The 22,500-nt window shown below is 36.0% G+C and overlaps 2 protein-coding genes across 2 annotated transcripts in view; one reads left to right on the top strand and one right to left on the bottom strand.

Annotated features, from left to right (window-relative positions):
- The window catches only part of cdc40 (cell division cycle 40 homolog), a 38,529-nt gene extending 31,546 nt beyond the window's left edge, over positions 1–6,983 (top strand). The window contains exons 15-16 of the mRNA XM_079831910.1: positions 2,750–2,894; positions 6,446–6,983. Coding sequence (XP_079688036.1) covers positions 2,750–2,894; positions 6,446–6,623 — 323 coding nt within the window. The 3' untranslated portion in view covers positions 6,624–6,983. The remainder of the gene's footprint in view (positions 1–2,749; positions 2,895–6,445) is intronic.
- Positions 6,984–12,595: 5,612 nt separating this feature from the next.
- The window catches only part of mettl24 (methyltransferase like 24), a gene marked incomplete at its 3' end in the record, with an annotated part of 35,118 nt that continues 25,213 nt past the window's right edge, over positions 12,596–22,500 (bottom strand). Inside the window, exon 6 of the mRNA XM_079832201.1 lies at positions 12,596–12,919. Within this exon, the coding sequence (XP_079688327.1) occupies positions 12,596–12,919 (324 nt within the window). The remainder of the gene's footprint in view (positions 12,920–22,500) is intronic.

Raw genomic sequence — 22,500 nt, 5'->3', positions numbered from 1 at the left:
CAGACGGGTAGATAGATGGACAGACAGATGGGTAGACAGACCGACAGACGGGTAGACAGACATACAGATGGGTAGACAGACAGACATATGGGTAGACGGACAGACGAGTAGACAGAAAGACAGACGGGTAGACAGACGGGTAGATAGATGAACAGACGGTTAGACAGACGGGTAGATAGACGAACAGACGGGTAGACAGACGGGTAGATAGACGAACAGACGGTTAGACAGACGGGTAGATAGACGAACAGACGGTTAGACAGACGGGTAGATAGACAGATAGACAGACGGACAGACGAGTAGAGAGACGGACAGACGAGTAGAGAGACGGACAGACGGGTAGAGAGACAGACAGACAGGTAGACAGACGGACAGACGAGTAGACAGACGGACAGACGGGTAGAGAGACGGACAGACGAGTAGACAGAAAGACAGACGGGTAGACAGACGGGTAGATAGACGGACAGACGGGTAGACAGACAGACAGACGGGTAGACAGACAGACAGACAGACGGGTAGACAGACAGATGGGTAGACAGACAGACAGACAGACGGATAGCCAGACAGACAGACAGATGGGTAGACAGACCGACAGGTAGACAGACAGACAGACAGACAGACAGACGGGTAGATAGATGGACAGACAGATGGGTAGACAGACCGACAGACGGGTAGACAGACATACAGATGGGTAGACAGACAGACATATGGGTAGACGGACAGACGAGTAGACAGAAAGACAGACGGGTAGACAGACGGGTAGATAGACGAACAGACGGTTAGACAGACGGGTAGATAGACGAACAGACGGTTAGACAGACGGGTAGATAGACGAACAGACGGGTAGACAGACGGGTAGATAGACGAACAGACGGTTAGACAGACGGGTAGATAGACAAACAGATGGTTAGACAGACGGGTAGATAGACGAACAGACGGTTAGACAGACGGGTAGATAGACGAACAGACGGTTAGACAGACGGGTAGACAGACTGGTAGATAGACGAACAGACGGGTAGACAGACGGGTAGATAGACGGGTAGATAGACGAACAGACGGGTAGACAGACGGGTAGATAGACGAACAGACGGGTAGACAGACGGGTAGATAGACGGGTAGATAGACGAACAGACGGGTAGATAGACGAACAGACGGGTAGATAGACGAACAGACGGGTAGATAGACGAACAGACGGGTAGACAGACGAACAGACGGGTAGACAGACGGGTAGACAGACGGGTAGACAGACGGGTAGATAGACGAACAGACGGTTAGACAGATGGGTAGATAGACGAACAGACGGTTAGACAGACGAACAGACGGTTAGACAGACGGTTAGACAGACGGGTAGATAGACGAACAGACGGTTAGACAGACGGGTAGATAGACGAACAGACGGTTAGACAGACGGGTAGATAGACGAACAGACGGTTAGACAGACGAACAGACGGTTAGACAGACGGGTAGATAGACGAACAGACGGTTAGACAGACGGGTAGATAGACGGACAGACGGTTAGACAGACGGGTAGATAGACGAACAGACGGTTAGACAGACGGGTAGATAGACGAACAGACGGTTAGACAGACGGGTAGATAGACGAACAGACGATTAGACAGACGGGTAGATAGACGAACAGACGGTTAGACAGACGGGTAGATAGACGGGTAGATAGACGAACAGACGGGTAGATAGACGAACAGACGGTTAGACAGACGGGTAGATAGATGAACAGACGGTTAGACAGACGGGTAGATAGACGAACAGACGGTTAGACAGACGGGTAGATAGACGAACAGACGGTTAGACAGACGGGTAGATAGACGAACAGACGGGTAGACAGACGGGTAGACAGACGGTAGATAGACGAACAGACGATTAGACAGACGGGTAGATAGACGAACAGACGGTTAGACAGACGGGTAGATAGACGGGTAGATAGACGAACAGACGGGTAGATAGACGAACAGACGGTTAGACAGACGGGTAGATAGATGAACAGACGGTTAGACAGACGGGTAGATAGACGAACAGACGGTTAGACAGACGGGTAGATAGACGAACAGACGGTTAGACAGACGGGTAGATAGACGAACAGACGGTTAGACAGACGGGTAGATAGACGAACAGACGGGTAGATAGACGAACAGACGGTTAGACAGACGGGTAGATAGACGAACAGACGGTTAGACAGACGGTTAGACAGACGGGTAGATAGATGAACAGACGGTTAGACAGACGGGTAGATAGACGAACAGACGGTTAGACAGACGGGTAGATAGACGAACAGACGGTTAGACAGACGGGTAGATAGACGAACAGACGGTTAGACAGACGGTTAGACAGACGGGTAGATAGACGAACAGACGGGTAGACAGACGGGTAGATAGACGGTAGATAGACGAACAGACGGGTAGACAGACGGGTAGATAGACGGGTAGATAGACGAACAGACGGGTAGACAGACGGTTAGACAGACGAACAGACGGTTAGACAGACGGGTAGATAGACGAACAGACGGTTAGACAGACGGGTAGATAGACGAACAGACGGTTAGACAGACGGTTAGACAGACGGGTAGATAGACGAACAGACGGGTAGACAGACGGGTAGATAGACGGTAGATAGACGAACAGACGGGTAGACAGACGGGTAGATAGACGGGTAGATAGACGAACAGACGGTTAGACAGACGGGTAGATAGTGACCTGTGACTGACCCTGATGACCTGTGTTTGTGCTGACCTCAGGAAAGTGGCTGGCCTGTCAGTCCATGGACAATCAGATCCTGATCTTCGGAGCGCAGAACCGGTTCCGCCTCAACAAGAAGAAGATCTTCAAGGGCCACATGGTGGCGGGATACGCCTGTCAGGTCGACTTCTCTCCGGACATGAGGTCAGCAGCCCACAGTGCCCACAGTCAGCTCATCGAGGCCTACTGGAGCTTTAACACGGAAACAGGAATCATATTGCAAATGGGAATTTTTTTTATTTTATTTAATTATTTAACTTTTTTTTTTATAAAAGCTCCAGGTTTACTGTGCTTGTTTGAAGGGCTGCACAATTTGGCCCATTAAAAATTATATATCAATATGACTATTATAATAGTAATAATTTCAATTTCCTTTTATTTAAAACAAATGAAGATATATTACTTTTGTACTATAATATAAAAAAAATACTTTACTTTTGTACTTTAATATAAAAATATAACAATTTTGATTTACGGTACATTACGGTGATTTTGTTACTACATTTTTTTTTTTAAAGCAAATTAAGAAATTACTTTCGTACTTTTTCACTGTAAAATAAAAATGTATAATTTAAATATATAATTAATGTATAGTACAGCTGTAAAATTACAATGAACAATTATGATTTTATTATTATTACTAAATAAAAATATTATTTTATTTAAAACTAATTAATTATTACTGTTGCACAATTTCACTGTAAAATAATTATTATATTTAATAAAATATTATTTTAATTTACTATACAGCTGTAAAATTACAATAAATTGATATATTTTTTATTATTATTATTACTACCATTTTTTTTTTACTATTTAACTGTAACAAATATTATATTTCAGGAAAATTGAAAATGAATATGATTTTATTATTATTACCTAATAAAATTATTTTAAACAAATTAAGAAATAATAATTTTGTACTATTTGACTGTAAAATAAAAGTATTTAAGAAACAATATATAATTTTAATTTACAGTATTAATAAATTATTAATAAATATGAAATAATTTATTTAAAACAAATTAAGAAATATTACTGTTGAACTATTTCACTGGAAAATAAACATTATATTTAAGCAAAATAATAGTATTTAATTTACAGTACAGCTGTACAATTACAATGAATAATAATTATGATTTTCTTATTATTGCTAATAAATAAATAAAAATTATTTAAAACAAATGAAGAAATATTACTTTTGTATTATTTCACTGGAAAATAAAAAGTTTAAGAATTTTTTTAATATATAATTGTAATATTTATGTCTTAATTGATTAGGAAATTAGGCAGGAAATTCACATTGCGATTGAATCGGTGATATAAATGATAAAGTTTCAATATCATTCTTGTTCTTTTAGTGAAAATATGCCTTGATGATGTCTCGACTTCTTATATTTCTACATTTTGAATACTAAGATGATGTTCATTTTGATCTCTGATTACCGTAAAACTTCAAATAATAGCCCGGGCTTCTATTTACCCAAATCACCGATTTCAATTGTATTTGAAACAGGCGTCTATAAGAGACAGGCCTTTAATTTAGTGTTGAGATGTTCAAGCGTGACGGTAGGAGGTTACCTCATTATATTACGTTTTATTTATAATTAATTCGAATGTGTTTAACAAATCATTTAATGTAAGAAATGTCTTAGATTATTGGCAGCACAAAAAACGAAACGATGTGACAGCAATGGGCAGAACAATACAAGTTACCGCTAAAATCCATTGAGCGTATGAACTTGTTGCCCGAAACACATCAATGGGCACATCATGGGCGAATTCCTCCTCCTCGTCGCAATCCTCCACTTCTCCAGCCTCCGCTAACTCTGCCTGCCTTGCTCGCGCTAACAGCTCCGCCCAGATGCGCACGGCTCTCCCTCTTTGAAACATTTCCATCAGAAGCTACTGTCAGGCCACATACCTAAGGATAACATCCCGAAGTTAATGAAATATATCTCCTCCTTCTCCCTCGCACACACAAACACACGCGCAATTCTGCGCGCAAGCATTAAAGGAATTTTTCAGCCGCTCCGTATCCAGCTTTACCCTCGCTTGAAATTTGACAACTGTCAGCTTAAATGTCAAATTATACTTTTCTCCATGGTGGTATTGAGAGAATTAAGAAAAACTGAAGACTGAAAGTTCGTTAACCTCTTTATGTTGCCATAGTGATGAGTCGTTCATGAACGGTTCCGTCTGTCACGTGAAATCTAATCAAAACATAGAACAGACGATCTGACGGGTTTGAGAAGATCAAATACAGCCCGATACTAAAAAACAGACCCGGCGTCTATTTGAGACCGGCCTTTATTTACCCAAACCTGTCGTTGCACCAGGCGTTTAAAAGAGACGGGCGTCTATTGGGGACTCGGCTATTATTTGAAGTTTTACGGTAACTCAATCAGTTACTTTTTAAGGGAGTAACGCAATATTGTAACGCATTACTTTTCTTAAAAAGTAACTAAGTAACTCAATTAGTTACTTTTTAAGGGAGTAACGCAATATTGTAACGCATTACTTTTCTTAAAAAGTAACTAAGTAACTCAATTAGTTACTTTTTAAGGGAGTAACGCAATATTGTAACGCACTACTTTTCTTAAAAAGTAACTAAGTAACTCAATTAGTTACTTTTTAAGGGAGTAACGCAATATTGTAACGCACTACTTTTCTTAAAAAGTAACTAAGTAACTCAATTAGTTACTTTTTAAGGGAGTAACGCAATATTGTAATGCATTACTTTTCTTAAAAAGTAACTAAGTAACTCAATTAGTTACTTTTTAAGGGAGTAACGCAATATTGTAATGCATTACTTTTCTTAAAAAGTAACTAAGTAACTCAATTAGTTACTTTTTAAGGGAGTAACGCAATATTGTAACGCATTACTTTTCTTAAAAAGTAACTAAGTAACTCAATTAGTTACTTTTTAAGGGAGTAACGCAATATTGTAACGCATTACTTTTCTTAAAAAGTAACTAAGTAACTCAATTAGTTGCTTTTTAAGGGAGTGACGCAATATTGTAACGCATTACTTTTCTTAAAAAGTAACTAAGTAACTCAATTAGTTACTTTTTAAGAGAGTGACGCAATATTGTAACGCATTACTTTTCTTAAAAAGTAACTAAGTAACTCAATTAGTTACTTTTTAAGGGAGTGACGCAATATTGTAACGCATTACTTTTCTTAAAAAGTAACTAAGTAACTCAATTAGTTACTTTTTAAGGGAGTGACGCAATATTGTAACGCACTACTTTTCTTAAAAAGTAACTAAGTAACTCAATTAGTTACTTTTTAAGGGAGTAACGCAATATTGTAATGCACTACTTTTCTTAAAAAGTAACTAAGTAACTCAATTAGTTACTTTTTAAGGGAGTAACGCAGTATTGTAATGCATTACTTTTCAAAGTATCTTTCCCCAACACTGCTCATAACCTGAGGATTATTACAGTTTCAGCCTCACTGTAGCTCAGATGCTGGTGTTTTATTATGTGTTATGTCATTAGCTTTCCTGTAGCTCAAACAGTAGAGCATGGCGCTAGCAACGCCAAGGTCATGGGTTCGATTCCCAGGGAAAAGCAAGAACTGACAAAATGTAAAATGTGTACCTTGAATGCAATGTAAGTCGCTTTGGATAAAAGCGTCTGCCAAATGCATAAATGTAAATGTAAATGTAAATGTGTTAAACTCGTCCTCAGTTACGTGGTTTCCGGTGATGCCGACGGGAAGCTGAACATCTGGGACTGGAAGACGACTAAACTCTATCACCGGATCAAAGCGCACGATAAAGTGTGTATCAGCGCACTCTGGCATCCTCACGAAACGTCCAAGGTCATCACCTGCGGCTGGGACGGACAGATCAAACTCTGGGACTGAGGCGCACACACACACACACACACTGAGCTTTTCATACGGACGTGACGCTTTTATCGGGCTGGTATCCAGTCCTAAACACACACACACACACACACACACACACACACGCACACAAGAGACTTTCAGCTCATGCTTTTTGTTTTTTAATGAATGAACTCTCTCTTTTTGAAGATAATAAATGTCTGTCGTTTATCTTCTGCTGTCTGTGTGTTTGGTGGCTGCGTTATTGTCTTCAGTATTTATAGTTCATATCACACGAAGAGTTCTGTTTTCCTCCAGATATCGGCTCGATTACAAATTTGATATTGATTTTATACAGCGGTTCAATAAACAATATCAAGTGACTTACAGTTTAGACACAATATTGCATGTTTTTGCTCTTTCACCAATGAAAATAGTTCCAAACACACAATGTGATTCAATAACTCACTCATTAAGAGAGTCAAATGCTTAGTTCCTGAATGATTCAGCCATTTGAATGAATGATTCAATAACTCGCTCATTAAGAGTCAAATGCTTCGTTCCTGAATGATTCAGCTGTTTGAATGAACGATTCAATAACTCGCTCATTAAGAGTCAAATGCTTCGTTCCTGAATGATTCAGCTGTTTGAATGAACGATTCAATAACTCACTCATTAAGAGTCAAATGCTTTGTTCCTGAATGATTCAGCTGTTTGAATGAATGATTCAATAACTCGCTCATTAAGAGAGTCAAATGCTTTGTTCGTGAATGAATTGGTTGAATGAGTGATTCAATGACTCACTCATTAAGAGAGTCAAATGCTTCGTTCCTGAATGATTCAGCTGTTTGAATGAATGATTCAATAACACGCTCATTAAGAGAGTCAAATGCTTTGTTTGTGAATCAATCGGTTGAATGAGTGATTCAATGACTCGCTCATTTAGAGAGTCAAATGCTTCATTCCTGAATGATTCAGCTGTTTGAATGAGTGATTCAATGACTCGTCATTAAGAGAGTCAAATGCTTCGCTCCTGAATAATTCACCCGTTTGAGTGAATGATTTAATGACTCCCTCATTAAAAGAGTCAAATGTGTCGTTCCTGAATGATTCAGCCGTTTGAATGAATGATTCAATAACTCACTCATTAAGACAGTCAAATGCTTTGTCCCTGAATGAATCAGCTGTTTGAATGAATTGGTTGACTGAATAATTTAATGACTCATTAAGTGAGTCAAATGTTTTGTTCCTGAGTGAATCAGTTGAATGAATGATTCAATGACTCATTAAGACAGACAAATGCTTCGTTCCTGAATGAATCAGCTGTTTGAATGAATAGGTTGACTGAATTTAATGACTCTTTAAGTGAGTCAAATGCTTCGTTCCTGAATTAATCGGTTGAATGAATGAATTAATCATTTGAATGAACAATTCAATGACTCATTAAGACAGTCAGATGCTTCGTTTCTGAATGAATCAGACGTTTGAATGAATCGGTTGAATTAATGATTCAATGACTCGCTCATTAAGTGAGTCAAATGCTTTGTTCCTGAATGAATCAGTTGAATGAGTGAATCGTTTGAATGAATGATTCAATGACTCATTAAGACAGTCAAATGCTTCGTTCCTAAATGAATCAGCTGTTTGAATTAATTGGTTGACTGAATAATTGAATGACTCATTAAGTGAGTCAAATGTTTTGTTCCTGAGTGAATCAGTTGAATGAATGATTCAATGACTCATTAAGACAGTCAAATGCTTCGTTCCTGAATGAATCAGCAGTTTGAATGAATTGGTTGACTGAATAATTGAATGACTCACCCATTAAGTGAGTCAAATGCTTCGTTCCTGAATGAATCTGTTGAATGAGTGAATCGTTTGAATGAATGATTCAATGACTCATTTAGACAGTCAAATGCTTCATTCCTGAATGAATCAGCTGTTTGAATGAATTGGTTGACCGAATAATTTAATGATTCACTCATTAAGTGAGTCAAATATTTTGTTCCTGAATGAATCGGATGAATGAGTGAATCAGTTGAATGAATGATTCAATGACTCATTAAGACAGTCAAATGCTTCGTTCCAGAATTAATCAGCTGTTTGAATGAATTGGTTGACTGAATAATTTAATGACTCACTCATTAAGTGAGTCAAATGCTTCGTTCCTGAATTAATCAGCTGTTTGAATGAATTAGTTGACTGAATAATTTAATGACTCACTCATTAAGTGAGTCAAATGCTTCGTTCCTGAATTAATCGGTTGAATGAATAAATCTTTTGAATGAATGATTCAATGACTCATTAAGACTCATTCCTGAATGAAATATATTTTTATTATATTTGTACAAAAAAGATATTAGATGCATCATTCAATAAAAATACATTAAATGTGAACATGTATATATATTATAAAAACTGAATTTTGTAAAATCATAAAAACATTGTAATGTATTAAAATCAGCAGTGCGCTGTCAATATAAAAGTCTGACACATCAGCCAAACAGAAACTTATAGGCTGATAATTAAATATCTAATAAATAAAAAAAAGTGTAATATTCAATTTTAAAAAAAAGTATGTTTAATTTATAAATCGGCCGATATATCGGCAAACCGATACTTGATATTTTTTAATTACCTGCATCGACCTATATAACAAATAGGCTAGTTATTAATAGGCTAATAACAAACATAAAAATAAACATTCGTTTGAAAGTAATTCAAGAGGAAACTATGAGTTAAGCAATATCATATACGAGCAAGAGTGCTATTTTCCAGAGTAGCCTGTATCAGCACGATTGCAAAATGCGATATTAATTTTATACAACAGTTCAATAAACAACAAGTTGTCATTTTTTACAGTTTTGCTCTATTTTTCCAACAAAAATAGATTCAAACTAAATATAGGTTTCGTTCTTGAATAATTCACCGTTTTTGAACAGTCGATTAGAACAAATTAGTTGAATGATTTTAGAATCCACTCACGCCGCCAAATATACTGGCAGTTTATGGTTTCATAGGCCTGGAATAATTTCATATTTCTATAATTAAAATATTATATTTAGAACATAAATCTAAAAAATCTCATTACATTATTTAGGCAATTGTAATTACGTTTAAGTTTTTTGATAAATGGTAAGATGGATTTTGTTGATACTGATTTCATTTAATTCTATAACAGCCATAGTGTATCATGGTAAATAATGTGACTTAAAAAGATGGTCAACAATATGTATCTTTACTTTATAAGAGGTGTGCCCTAAAAAGTAAGCACGCAATTTTGAGAACACCAAGGAAAGAGCGCGTTCTTTAGTCTGTTTGGACACTTCAAACACAAGTTTGGTTTACCGGTTTAGCCTAAATAACGTGCGTTTTGTCCGACTCATAGCGCGCGTCCTGGACGTGTGATTTACGTTATAAGAGCGTCGTTTTTTTAAAATTGCAAATTACGCGTCGAGGACGTGCGCTTTGCTGTCAAATCGCACACTTTTAACGTGTCAATGCGCAATCAGACGGCCGCCCAAGTGTATACACTGTAAAAAGAAAATCAGGTCTCCAATTGAACATTTTCTAGTGAGCGATCACATCTCAAATGTTCAGTTGGCCAAATTTAATTTCTTGGATTTTAATTGAATTAAATTGCATCAATTCACAAAAATTCAATTTGGCCAACTGAAAAATGTAGATGTGATCGCTCACTAGAACATTTTCAATTGGAGACCTGATTTTCTTTTTACAGTGTATGAACACTTTGGCTTGCCACGCGATATTCCATTATTATCCAAAATTCTATTATGGAATCTAATGAGGGCGCGTACTCTAGCCTGTTAGTCCTCTAAAATGTTATATAATATTGAGGAAATACAGAAACTATTTAGAAACGCACAACAGCAGCTACATATAGAAAATACTAGGCCTGTCAAAAGATTAATCGCGATTAATCGCATCCAAAATAAAAGTTTGTGTTTACATAATATATGTGTGTGTACTCTGTTAATTATTATTTATATATAAATACACACACAAGCATGTATATATTTAAGAAAAAAATATTATTTTTATATATAAAACATTTATATTTATATATATTAGAGATTATATAAATGTATATACAGTATATAATAATTAACAGAGTACACACACATATATTATGTAAACACAAACTTTTATTTTGGATGCGATTAATCGCGATTAATCTTTTGACAGCCCTAGAAAATACCCAAAAACTTTTTTTTCATACCATCACTTTGACGCCCCTACGCGCCGCATATAGCTCATACACACTTTTTGCGCCACTGGGCCTATACAGTTCTCTGTTTGGCCGATGTGTGTGACTTTTATTTTGACAGCGCACTGCTGATTTTAATTCAAATGTATTTAATTTTTAAACATTTAAATTTTTTTTAACAGTTAAACTGTAGTGGTACTAGGGCTGTCAAAAGATTAATCGCGATTAATCGCATCCAAAATAAAAGTTTGTGTTTACATAATATATGTGTGTGTGTACTCTGTTAATTATTATTTATATATAAATACACACACATTCATGTATATATATTTAAGAAATATTTGCATGTATATACATTTATATAATCTATAATATATATAAATATAAATGTTTTATATATAAAAATATTTTTTTCTTAAATATATACATGCTTGTGTGTGTATTTATATATAAATAATAATTAACAGAGTACACACACATATATTATGTAAACACAAACTTTTATTTTGGATGCGATTAATCTTTTGACAGCCCTAATTTAATTTTTAATATATATATTATATAATTACATATTTTGTGCTACATTGCCCTTTATAAAACCGCACTTTGATATGTACTATAACCCTGTTCATTCGTGCTCCAGAATAAAACCACAGTAAAGTTTCACGCTGGCTCTCTTTGCTGTTCCCCGATTGTTATGATTGTCTGACGTCAGAAGAGACCCGAAGCTTCAAGGGTTAGTTCACCCAAAAATGTAAATTGTGTGATTAATGGCTGAGCCTTATGTGGTTGGACACCCGTCAGACCTCCGTTCATCTTCAGACACAAATGAAGATATTTTAGTGTAAATCTGATGCTCTGAAAGGCCTCCATTGGCTCAACTTTACACTCTCAAGACCCTTAAAAGACACTAAAGACTAAAGTTACAAAGTCCATCTCACTACAGCGGCTCTACAATAACTTTATGAAGACGAGAATAGTTTTTGTGCGCAAAAAAACCCAAAATAACGACTTATATAGTGATGACGATTACAAAACACGGCCTCATGAAGCTTCGAAGCGTTATGAATCAGTGAGTCGATTCAGCAGTTTGAAGCGTTATGAATCAGTGAGTCGATTCAGCGGTTTGAAGCGTTATGAATCAGTGAGTCGATTCAGCGGTTTGGAGCGTTATGAATCAGTGAGTCGATTCAGCGGTTTGAAGTGTTATGAATCAGTGAGTCTATTCAGCGGTTTGGAGCGTTATGAATCAGTGAGTCTATTCAGCGGTTTGGAGCGTTATGGATCAATGAGTCGATTCAGCGGTTTGAAGTGTTATGAATCAGTGAGTCGATTCAGCGGTTTGAATCGCCAAATTTCAGCAGTTAGGCGGTTTGACCCGCGATCCGAATCATGAATCGACTCACTGATTCATAACGCTTCGAAGCTTCATGAGGCCGTTTTTTGAAATCGTCATCACTATATAAGTCGTTATTTAGGGTTTTTTTGCGCACAAAAACTATTCTCGCCGATTCATAAAGTTATTGTAGAGCCGCTGTAGTGAGATGGACTTTGTAACTTTAGTCTTTAGTGTCTTTTAAGGGTCTTGAGAGTGTAAAGTTGAGCCAATGGAGGCCTTTCAGAGCATCAGATTTACACTAAAATATCTTCATTTGTGTCTGAAGATGAACGGAGGTCTGACGGGTGTCCAACCACATGAGGCTCAGTCATTAATGACACAATTTACATTTTTGGCTGAACTAACCCTTTCAGTTTTCTGGGAGTGTGTCCTGCTTCTGTCCGGTCAGCCGAGCGGCAGGAAGTGTGTGTTGACCCAGCCCAGGATGAAGGAGCTGCTGGCGTTCTGCAGGTTTCTGTGCAGGATGAGCCGGGGTTTGCTGGGGTCGCTGTAGCTGTGGTAGAGGCGGAAGTGGGCGCGCTCCAGCTCCCTCAGCAGGCTGAGCCAATAGCGGACCACCGTGGCCTCGTCTCCGCCCACCTCAAACCCCGCCCAGTGCAGGTGCAGCTCCAGCAGCAGCAGGCCGATGGAGTCCAGCACCTGATCCAGGACCAGGTTCTCCAGAACCTTCCACTCCGCGCCTTCCAGGTCCAGCTTCAGGACGTCCACCTGGACATCAGGAAAACAGCTCCGGGTTAGTCTCAGGGTTCTGAATGTTTATCATATTCCATATTGATATCATATTTTCCACCCTGACCCACATGAACGGTGTCAATCCGAGGAAACGCTCCTCCATCTTATCACGTGTTTATAAAGAAACTCGTTTACACCAAAATAAAAGCTCTAACGGCGGAAAGAACAGATATGAAGACAGATATGAATATTAATAGTCCGCTATTAAATCATTAAAATGCTCTTACAGTACAATAGTATTATTGCAATAGTAATATTTCTTAGCTGATTTAATTTTTATTTTTATTCTTTATTTATTTACATATATATATATTTTTTCTGAATAATAATTTTAATAATTATTAAATGCAATTGTTTTACTTTACCGTGCAATAGTATTTTTGCAATAGCAAAAATTTTGATTGATTATTATTTATGGATTTAAATTTATATCATTTAAAATATTATTCTGAATAGTAATAATAATAATAATTATTATTACAAGTTTTAATATTATTAAATTCTCATTATTTACAGTACAATAGCAATATTGTTTTATTTAAATGTTTTATATTATTTTGAATAATAATAGTATTGTTATTAAATGCTCATTTTTACTTTACATCACAATAGTATTATTGCAATAGTAATATTTCTTAACTTAATTAATTTTTATAATTTAAATAAAATATCACTCTGAATAATAATTTTAATAATCATTGTAAAATGCTATTTTTTACTATTATGGGTTTTAATTAAAAAATTTAAATAACTACACATTCTGAAAAATAATGATAATAATTATTATTATTACAAGTATTATTATTAAATGTTAATTATTTAGTACAATATTACTAATGCAATAACAATATTTCTATTGATTTCAATTTTATAATCAAATATTATTTTGAATAGTTATAGTTGTTATTATTATTAAATGCCCATTTTTGCAATATTTATTGATTTATATATTTATTGATTATTATTTATGGATTTGTATAATTTAAATAACTAAACATTTAATTCTGAATAATAATAATAATTATTGCTAGTTTTATTACAAGTATTGTTATTATTAAATGCTCATTATTTACAGTAAAATAGTACTATTGCAATATATATATATATATATATATATATATATATATATAGTAATATTAATATAATATAAGTAATATTGATATAGTAATATTTCTTTACAATAAAAATACTATTCTTAAAAAATATTAATAATAGTCATTATTATCATTGTTATTAAATGCTTGGTTTTACTTTACAGCACAATAATATTATTGCAATAGTAATACTTTTTTATAATTAAATGAATAAAGTATTATTCTTAATAATAATAATATAATTATATATAATAAATATATATATATTATATTATATTATATTATTATATATTATATATTATAATTATAATAATAATAACTGGGGGGAAAGATTCCCTCATTTTGAGTTCTTAGCCAATCACGTCTGTTACTAGATCACCACAGGATTGGCCAATCAGGAGACTGTAATGTACGTTTTTGGTTATGGTAAGAAATGATAACATTCTCAAGTTCAGTCATATGATGTTTTGTTCTTTGCTAAATCTGTATAACTTTTCCTCAGTTCATCCGAGCAGTGAAAGAAGCACGTCTGATAATCAAAGGAGCATCTGACACGTCATCAGGGATTTATACCGGCTCTGATACAAATGCAACTCAATCTGACAGATGCGTTATAATTATGGGTAAATGTTTAGTTTTTAATGAACTGTAATCTCATGAACAGGTGTTTCACACATTTCTGCCTCCGTTTCATAAAGAAATCAAGACACAGACTGCAGCGTTTCAGGCTGTTGGCATTGAGCTGCAGTTCCTCCATATGGTGCCGTCGCCATGATCACATATAAACACAACACACACACACTCTTCCTCCCTGAAGACATAGTTCACCTACAAATGAGCTTCTGTCGTTGTTTTCTCATCCTAATGTCTCAACTGCAAAGTAACACCCTAGCAACCACCCAGAGTACATAGCAACTGCATAGCAACACCCAGAGTACCATAGCAACACCCTAGCAACCACCCAGAGTACCATAGCAACTGCATAGCAACATCCTAGCAACCACCCAGAGTACCAAAGCAACACCCTAGCAACCACCCAGAGTACCAAAGCAACACCCAAGCAACCACCCAGAGTATCAAAGCAACACCCTAGCAACCACCCAGAGTACCATAGCAACTGCATAGCAGCACCCTAGCAACCACCCAGAGTACCATAGCAACTGCATAGCAACATCCTAGCAGCCACCCAGAGTACCATAGCAACTGCATAGCAACATCCTAGCAACCACCCAGAGTACCATAGCAACTGCATAGCAACATCCTAGCAGCAACCCAGAGTACCATAGCAACTGCATAGCAACACCCTAGCAACCACCCAGAGTACCATAGGAACTGCATAGCAACACCCTAGCAGCCACCCAGAGTATCATAGCAACTGCATAGCAACACCCTAGCAACCACCCAGAGTACCATAGGAACTGCATAGCAACACCCTAGCAGCCACCCAGAGTATCATAGCAACTGCATAGCAACACCCAATACATCTTTTTTTTATAGATTCAGTTCAAGATTTAGCACAAAGGTTTAGTGCAAGAAATCAGGATATTGTGCCATTAAATTACAACTTTCCTGTTTTTAATATTTCTGGAGTAGGGATCGACCGATATGGATTTTTTAGTGCCGATAGCCGATGAGCGAATTTTCTGGAGCCGATATTTGGAGCCGATACTGCTTTTGCTCCCTCAATTTACATCATAAAAATGACACAATGATCATGATGATAACAATAAAAAAAAAAAAAAAAGGAACATTTATTGAACTAAAAAAAACTATATTTAACAAATAGTAAAAACAGGTGATGTAGAAGAAGAAAAAAAAGAGTTCAGTGGTGAAAATAAATATTTAAGCATAAATAAAATAATGACACTATTGCACACAGTATCAACAAGCGAGCAGCATAATAAAGTGCACACTGACTGTACTATACTTAATTTAAAACTATTTACAACCTAGTCATTTAATGGTTACACTCTAAAAAATGCTGGGTTAAAAATAACCCAAGTTGGGTTGAATATGGACTAACCCAGCAATTGGGTTGTTTTGACCCAGCGGTTGGGTTAAATGTTTGCTTAAAACAACACAATTGCTGGGTTAGTCCATTTTCAACCCAACTTGGATTATTTTTAACCCAGCATGTTTTAGAGTGTAGGTGAACTTCACTTAATCTCTTGTTGAGCAACACCAGCGGTAATTCAGGAGAAAATCTCCCAATGCTCCACGTGAAACTTCAGTCTTTCCACCTTTTACCATCGTGTCAATTCTCAGCTGATTTTGATTAATATGCGCGAGGGAGAGAGTTTGAAGACGGTGAGAGCTGCCCTGTGGACGCCTGTCTGGAAATAATGCAGGGGAAAAATATCGGCAAACACAGCGTAAAAATAGCAAATATCGGCCGATATATCGGTCTAACGCTATTCTGAAGTATCTAATTTGTCAATAAAACAAAGTTATTTTCCGAACGCTTGGACCTATTTTTAAGAATGGTGATCCTACTAATGTAACCAATTACAGACCTATTAGTATTCTTCCAGTGGTTTCCAAAGTAACTGAAAAGGTAATTTGTAATTAGTTAATAAAGTATTTAAATCTTAGGTTATTTTCCACTACATCCAATGCAGTTTGCATTTAGGGCACGTCATTCTACAGAGACAGCAAACTGTTATTTTGTTGAACAAATTAAATCTAGTCTTGACAGAGGAGGTGTTGTTGGTGCTGTCTTCCTTGATTTTAAGAAGGCTTTTGACCATAATGTACTTTTATCTAAATTGTCAAAGTTAAATTTTTCTATTAATACAATAACACGGATGGAATCATATCTAAATTTAAGGAAACAATGTACAAGAATGAATGGTATATTCTCTTCCTTTCTTGACTGCACTATTGGAGTCCCACAGGGATCTATTCTTGGACCAATTTTATTTCGTTTTTTTATTAATGATTTGCCCTCAGTGTGTCCAGAGGTTCAGTTCCAGATGTACGCAGATGATACAGTAATTTATACACTCTAAAAAAAAAGGCTCGTAATCATAGGGGAACCTTTTTTAGTGCTATATAGCACCAATTTTGGTTCTTCAGAGGTTCTTCAGAGGTTCTTCAGAGGTTCTTCAGAGGTTCTTCAGAGGTTCTTCACCGGTTCTTCAGTGGTTCTTCAGAGGTTCTTCAGAGGTTCTTCAGAGGTTCTTCACCGGTTCTTTGACTAAGGTGCTATATAGCACCTCTGAAGAACCGCTGAAGCACCACTGAAGCACCAAAATTGGTGCTATATAGCACTAAAAAAGGTTCCCCTATGATTACGAGCCAAGAACCTTTTTTGGTGCTATATAGAACCTTTTTTTTTTAGAGTGTACTTATGCTAAAACAAAAGAACAAGCTGCTATCAAACTGACTGCTGCACTGAACAAAATCTCAGATTGGTTAAATCATTCATGTCTTACTCTTAATGTGAGTAAAACCGTGGGAATGTATTTCTCTATTAAAAGAAATGATAAGCATCAGCCAGATATCTTAATTAAAGCTAAAGCAATAAATATTGTTAAGCATTTTAAATACCTGGGTATGATTATAGATTCAAACTTAAATTTTAAGAAACATATACAAAAGGTTTCTAGTAGGGCTGTCAAAAAGATTAATCGCGATTAATCGCATCCAAAATAAAAGTTTGTGTTTACATAATATATGTGTGTGTGTGTGTTAATTATTATTTTTATATAAATACACACACAAGCATGTATATATTTAAGAAATATTTGCTTGTATATACTGTATATACATTTATATAATCTATAATATATATAAATATAAATGTTTTATATATAAAAATAATATTTTTTCCTTAAATATATACATGAATGTGTGTGTATTTATATATAAATAATAATTAACACACACACACACATATATTATGAAAAACACAAACTTTTATTTGGGATGCGATTAATCGCGATTAATCTTTTGACAGCCCTAGTTTCTAGATGTGTTAGAGCAAGCTTAATGATTTTTAGGAATATTAGGCATCGATTATCTCTTGCTGCTGCTAAACTTTTTATGCACACAATGATTTTCCCGCATTTATCTTATTGTGCCACAAGCTGGTCTCAAGCATGTGTAACAAGATTGAAGCCATTATATATTCTCTATAAACAAACAAGGAGTTATCATCACTGCCTTATCATCAGACATTATAAATGATTGACGTTTGATTGTTTTTTATTCTTTGCAGATATGTGTTTGATGTATAAATTAATACATGATCTTGCACCACCACCTCTTAAACAGTGTATGACTTTCTGTAAAGACAACCTTAGGGAAACCAGGGCATCCGTTAGAGGCGATTGTTCAGTTAAATTTAAGAAAACTGCCTTTGGACAATCAGCGTTCTCATAGAGAGCAGTGGAAAGATGGAACTCATAGCCTGTTCATATTAGAGAGTGTGCATCATTTTGTACTTTTAAAACGGAACTGAAATCATGGTTTAAGAAAAATCAATCGTGTGATCATTAATTTTTCATCCTCAAATAATCATAATCAAATCATCCTGCCCAGGGACCACAGATGCAAATTAGCTATTTAGCTAACTCTGGCACAATATTTGTGTTGTGCATGGTCCCTGTTAAATAAATAAATAAACTAAACTAAACCCAGAGTACCATAGCAACACCCTGGCAACCATCCCATAATACCCTAGCAAGTTCAGTATGGTTTCATGGACTTTGACAGTCTTGGTCACTATGTCGTATTGAAAAGATCTGCATGAAACTTCTTCACAGTTTGTGCTTTAGTGTTCCTCAGAGTGTTCGTTGCTCTTTGAGGACGAGGGAAAGTAGGACACTTTATTGAGGACGGGCAGTGCAGAAGACTGACCTGAATACTGCACATAAACCCATGAGAGATGAAACCAGCAGTCCGTCAGAGACTCAACCTCGCGCTCGCTTTATAGCCGTTTCTCTCTTCAGTTTGACCCAGAAGGAGTCTCATCTATTTCTTAAACTGCAGGACTTAATATTAATATTATCTGTCTTTAAACTAAGACATTTAGTTGAAACTAGTGCTGTCAAATCGATAAATCACATCTAACAGAAGCTAATAACGCTTAATCGCACCTAACATAGAAATGAATCGCGATTAATCACATCTGGCATAGAAGTCAACCTCAATTAATCGCACCTACCATAGAAATGAATCACGATTAATCGCATCTAGCATAGAAGTTAACCTCGATTAATCACACCTAACGCAGAAATGAATCACGATTAATCACATCTGGCATAGAAGCTAACCTCGATTAATCACGCCTAACATAGAAATGAATCACATCTAGCTTAGAAGTTAACCTCGATTAATCACACCTACCATAGAAATGAATCACGATTAATCACATCTAGCATAGAAGTTAACCTCGATTAATCACACCTAACATAGAAATTAATCACATCTATCTTAGAAGTTAACCTCGATTAATCACACCTAACACAGAAATGAATCACGATTAATCACATCTGGCATAGAAGTTAACCTCGATTAATCGCACCTACTATATGAATGAATCACGATTAATCACATCTAGCATGGAAGTTAACCTCGATTAATCACACCTAACATAGAAATGCATCACATCTAGCTTAGAAGTTAACCTCGATTAATCACACCTACCATAGAAATGAATCACGATTAATCACATCTAGCATAGAAGTTAACCTCGATTAATCACACCTAACATAGAAATTAATCACATCTATCTTAGAAGTTAACCTCGATTAATCACACCTAACACAGAAATGAATCACGATTAATCACATCTGGCATAGAAGTTAACCTCGATTAATCGCACCTACTATATGAATGAATCACGATTAATCACATCTAGCATAGAAGTTAACCTCGATTAATCACACCTAACATAGAAATGAATCACATCTAGCTTAGAAGTTAACCTCGATTAATCACACCTAACATAGAAATGAATCACATCTAGCTTAGAAGTTAACCTCGATTAATCACACCTAACACAGAAATGAATCACGGTTAATCACATCTAGCATAGAAGTTAACCTCGATTAATCACACCTAACATAGAAATGAATCACATCTAGCTTAGAAGTTAACCTCGATTAATCACACCTAACATAGAAATGAATCACATCTAGCTTAGAAGTTAACCTCGATTAATCACACCTAACATAGAAATGAATCACATCTAGCTTAGAAGTTAACCTCGATTAATCACACCTAACACAGAAATGAATCACGATTAATCACATCTAGCATAGAAGTTAACCTCGATTAATCACACCTAACATAGAAATGAATCACGATTAATCACATCTAGCATAGAAGTTAACCTCGATTAATCACACCTAACATAGAAATGAATCACGATTAATCGCATCTAGCATATAATTTAGCCTCGATTAATCACACCTAACATAGAAATTAATCACGATTAATCACATCTAGCATAGAAGTTAACCTCGATTAATCACACCTAACATAGAAATGAATCACATCTAGCATAGAAGTTAACCTCGATTAATCACACCTAACACAGAAATGAATCACGATTAATCACATCTAGCATAGAAGTTAACCTCGATTAATCACACCTAACATAGAAATGAATCACATCTAGCTTAGAAGTTAACCTCGATTAATTGCACCTAACATAGAAGTTAATCATGATTAATTGCATCTAGCATAGATGTTAACAGCAAAAAATCACATCTAGCATAGAAGTTAATAGCGATTAAGAAAATCGAACATAAGTTAACCGCGATTACTCGCATCTAGCATAGAAGTTAACTGTGTTTAATTGCATCTAGCATAGAAGTTACCTGCGATTAATCGCATCTAACATAAAGTTAACCTTGCATCCAACATAGACGTTTAACGCAATTAATCTCATCTAACATGGAAGTTAACCACGATTAATCGCATCCAGAATAGAAGTTGACCTAGATTAACCGCATCTAGCGTAGATGTTAACCACAGTTAATCGCATCCAACATAAATGTTAACCGTGATTAATCTCATCTAACATTGAAGTTAACCCCAATTAATCGCACTGAAGCATAGAAGTTAATCGCATATACCATAGAAGTTAACCGTGATTAATCACATCCGACATAGAAGTTAATCACGATTAATCGCATCTAGCATAGAAGCTAACCTAGATTAATTGCATCCAACATAGAGGTTGCCCGTGATTAATCGCATCTAACATAGAAGTTAACCACGATTAATCACATCCGACATAGAGGCTAACCATGATTAATCACATCTAACATAGAAGTTAACTGTGATTAATTGCATCCGTAAAAGAAGTTGACCTTGATTAATCGCATCCAACGTAGATATTAACCACGATTAATCACATCCAGCATAAATGTTAACCGCGATTAATCCCATCCAGCATAAATGTTAACCACGATTAATCACATCTAACATGAGAGTTAACTACGATTAATCACATCCGACATAGATGCTGACCATGATTAATCGCATCTAACATAGAAGTTAACCGTGATTAATTGCATCCCGAATAGAAGCTGACCTAGATTAATCGCATCCAACGTGGATGTTAACCACGATTATTCGCATCTAACATGAAAGTTAACCGTGATTAATGGCATCTAACATGGAAGTTAACTACGATTAATCGCACCTAAGCATAGAAGTTAACCTTGATTAATACCATCCGACATAGAGGCTGACCATGATTAATCGCATTCAGCATAGAAGTTAACCGTGATTAATCGCATCCGGAATAGAAGTTGGCCTTGATTAATCGCATCCAACGCAGATGTTAACCACGATTAATCGCATCCAGCTTAAATGTTAAATGTGATTAATCACATATAACATGAGAGTTAATTACGATTAATCGCATCCGGCATATATGTTGACCTCGATTAATCACATTTATGCATAGAAGTTCACCTCGATTAATCACATCCGACATAGAGGCTGAGCATGATTAATTGCATCCGGAATAGAAGTTACCTAGATTAAATCACATCCAACGTAGATGTTAGCCACGATTAAGCACATCGAACATGAAAGTTAGCCGCGATTAATCGCATCTAGCATATACGTTGCCCTCGATTAATCCCATCCAACATAGAGGCTGACCATGATTAATCGCATCTAACATAGAAGTTAACCGTGATTAATCGTATCCGGAATAGAAGTTGACCTAGATTAATCGCATCCAACGTAGATGTTAGCCCCGATTAATCACATCGAACATGAAAGTTAACCGTGATTAATGCCATCTAACATGGAAGTTAACTACGATTAATCACACCTAAGCATAGAAGTTAATTACGAAGAATAAAAGCAAAAATAGAAGTTGATTCACGATTAATCGCCCTCAACACAAGAGTTAATCGTGATTAACTTAATCACATGATTAATCGATAACAATGAAAATAAATCAAACGAGCTTGTGACTAAAGCGTGTAACTCCAG

Source organism: Gobio gobio (genome assembly GCF_949357685.1).
Source record: "Gobio gobio genome assembly, chromosome: 12".
NCBI classification, from domain to species: Eukaryota; Metazoa; Chordata; class Actinopteri; order Cypriniformes; family Gobionidae; genus Gobio; species Gobio gobio.
Note: the sequence above shows the minus strand (reverse complement) of the source record. Positions and strands in the feature narration are given on the sequence as shown.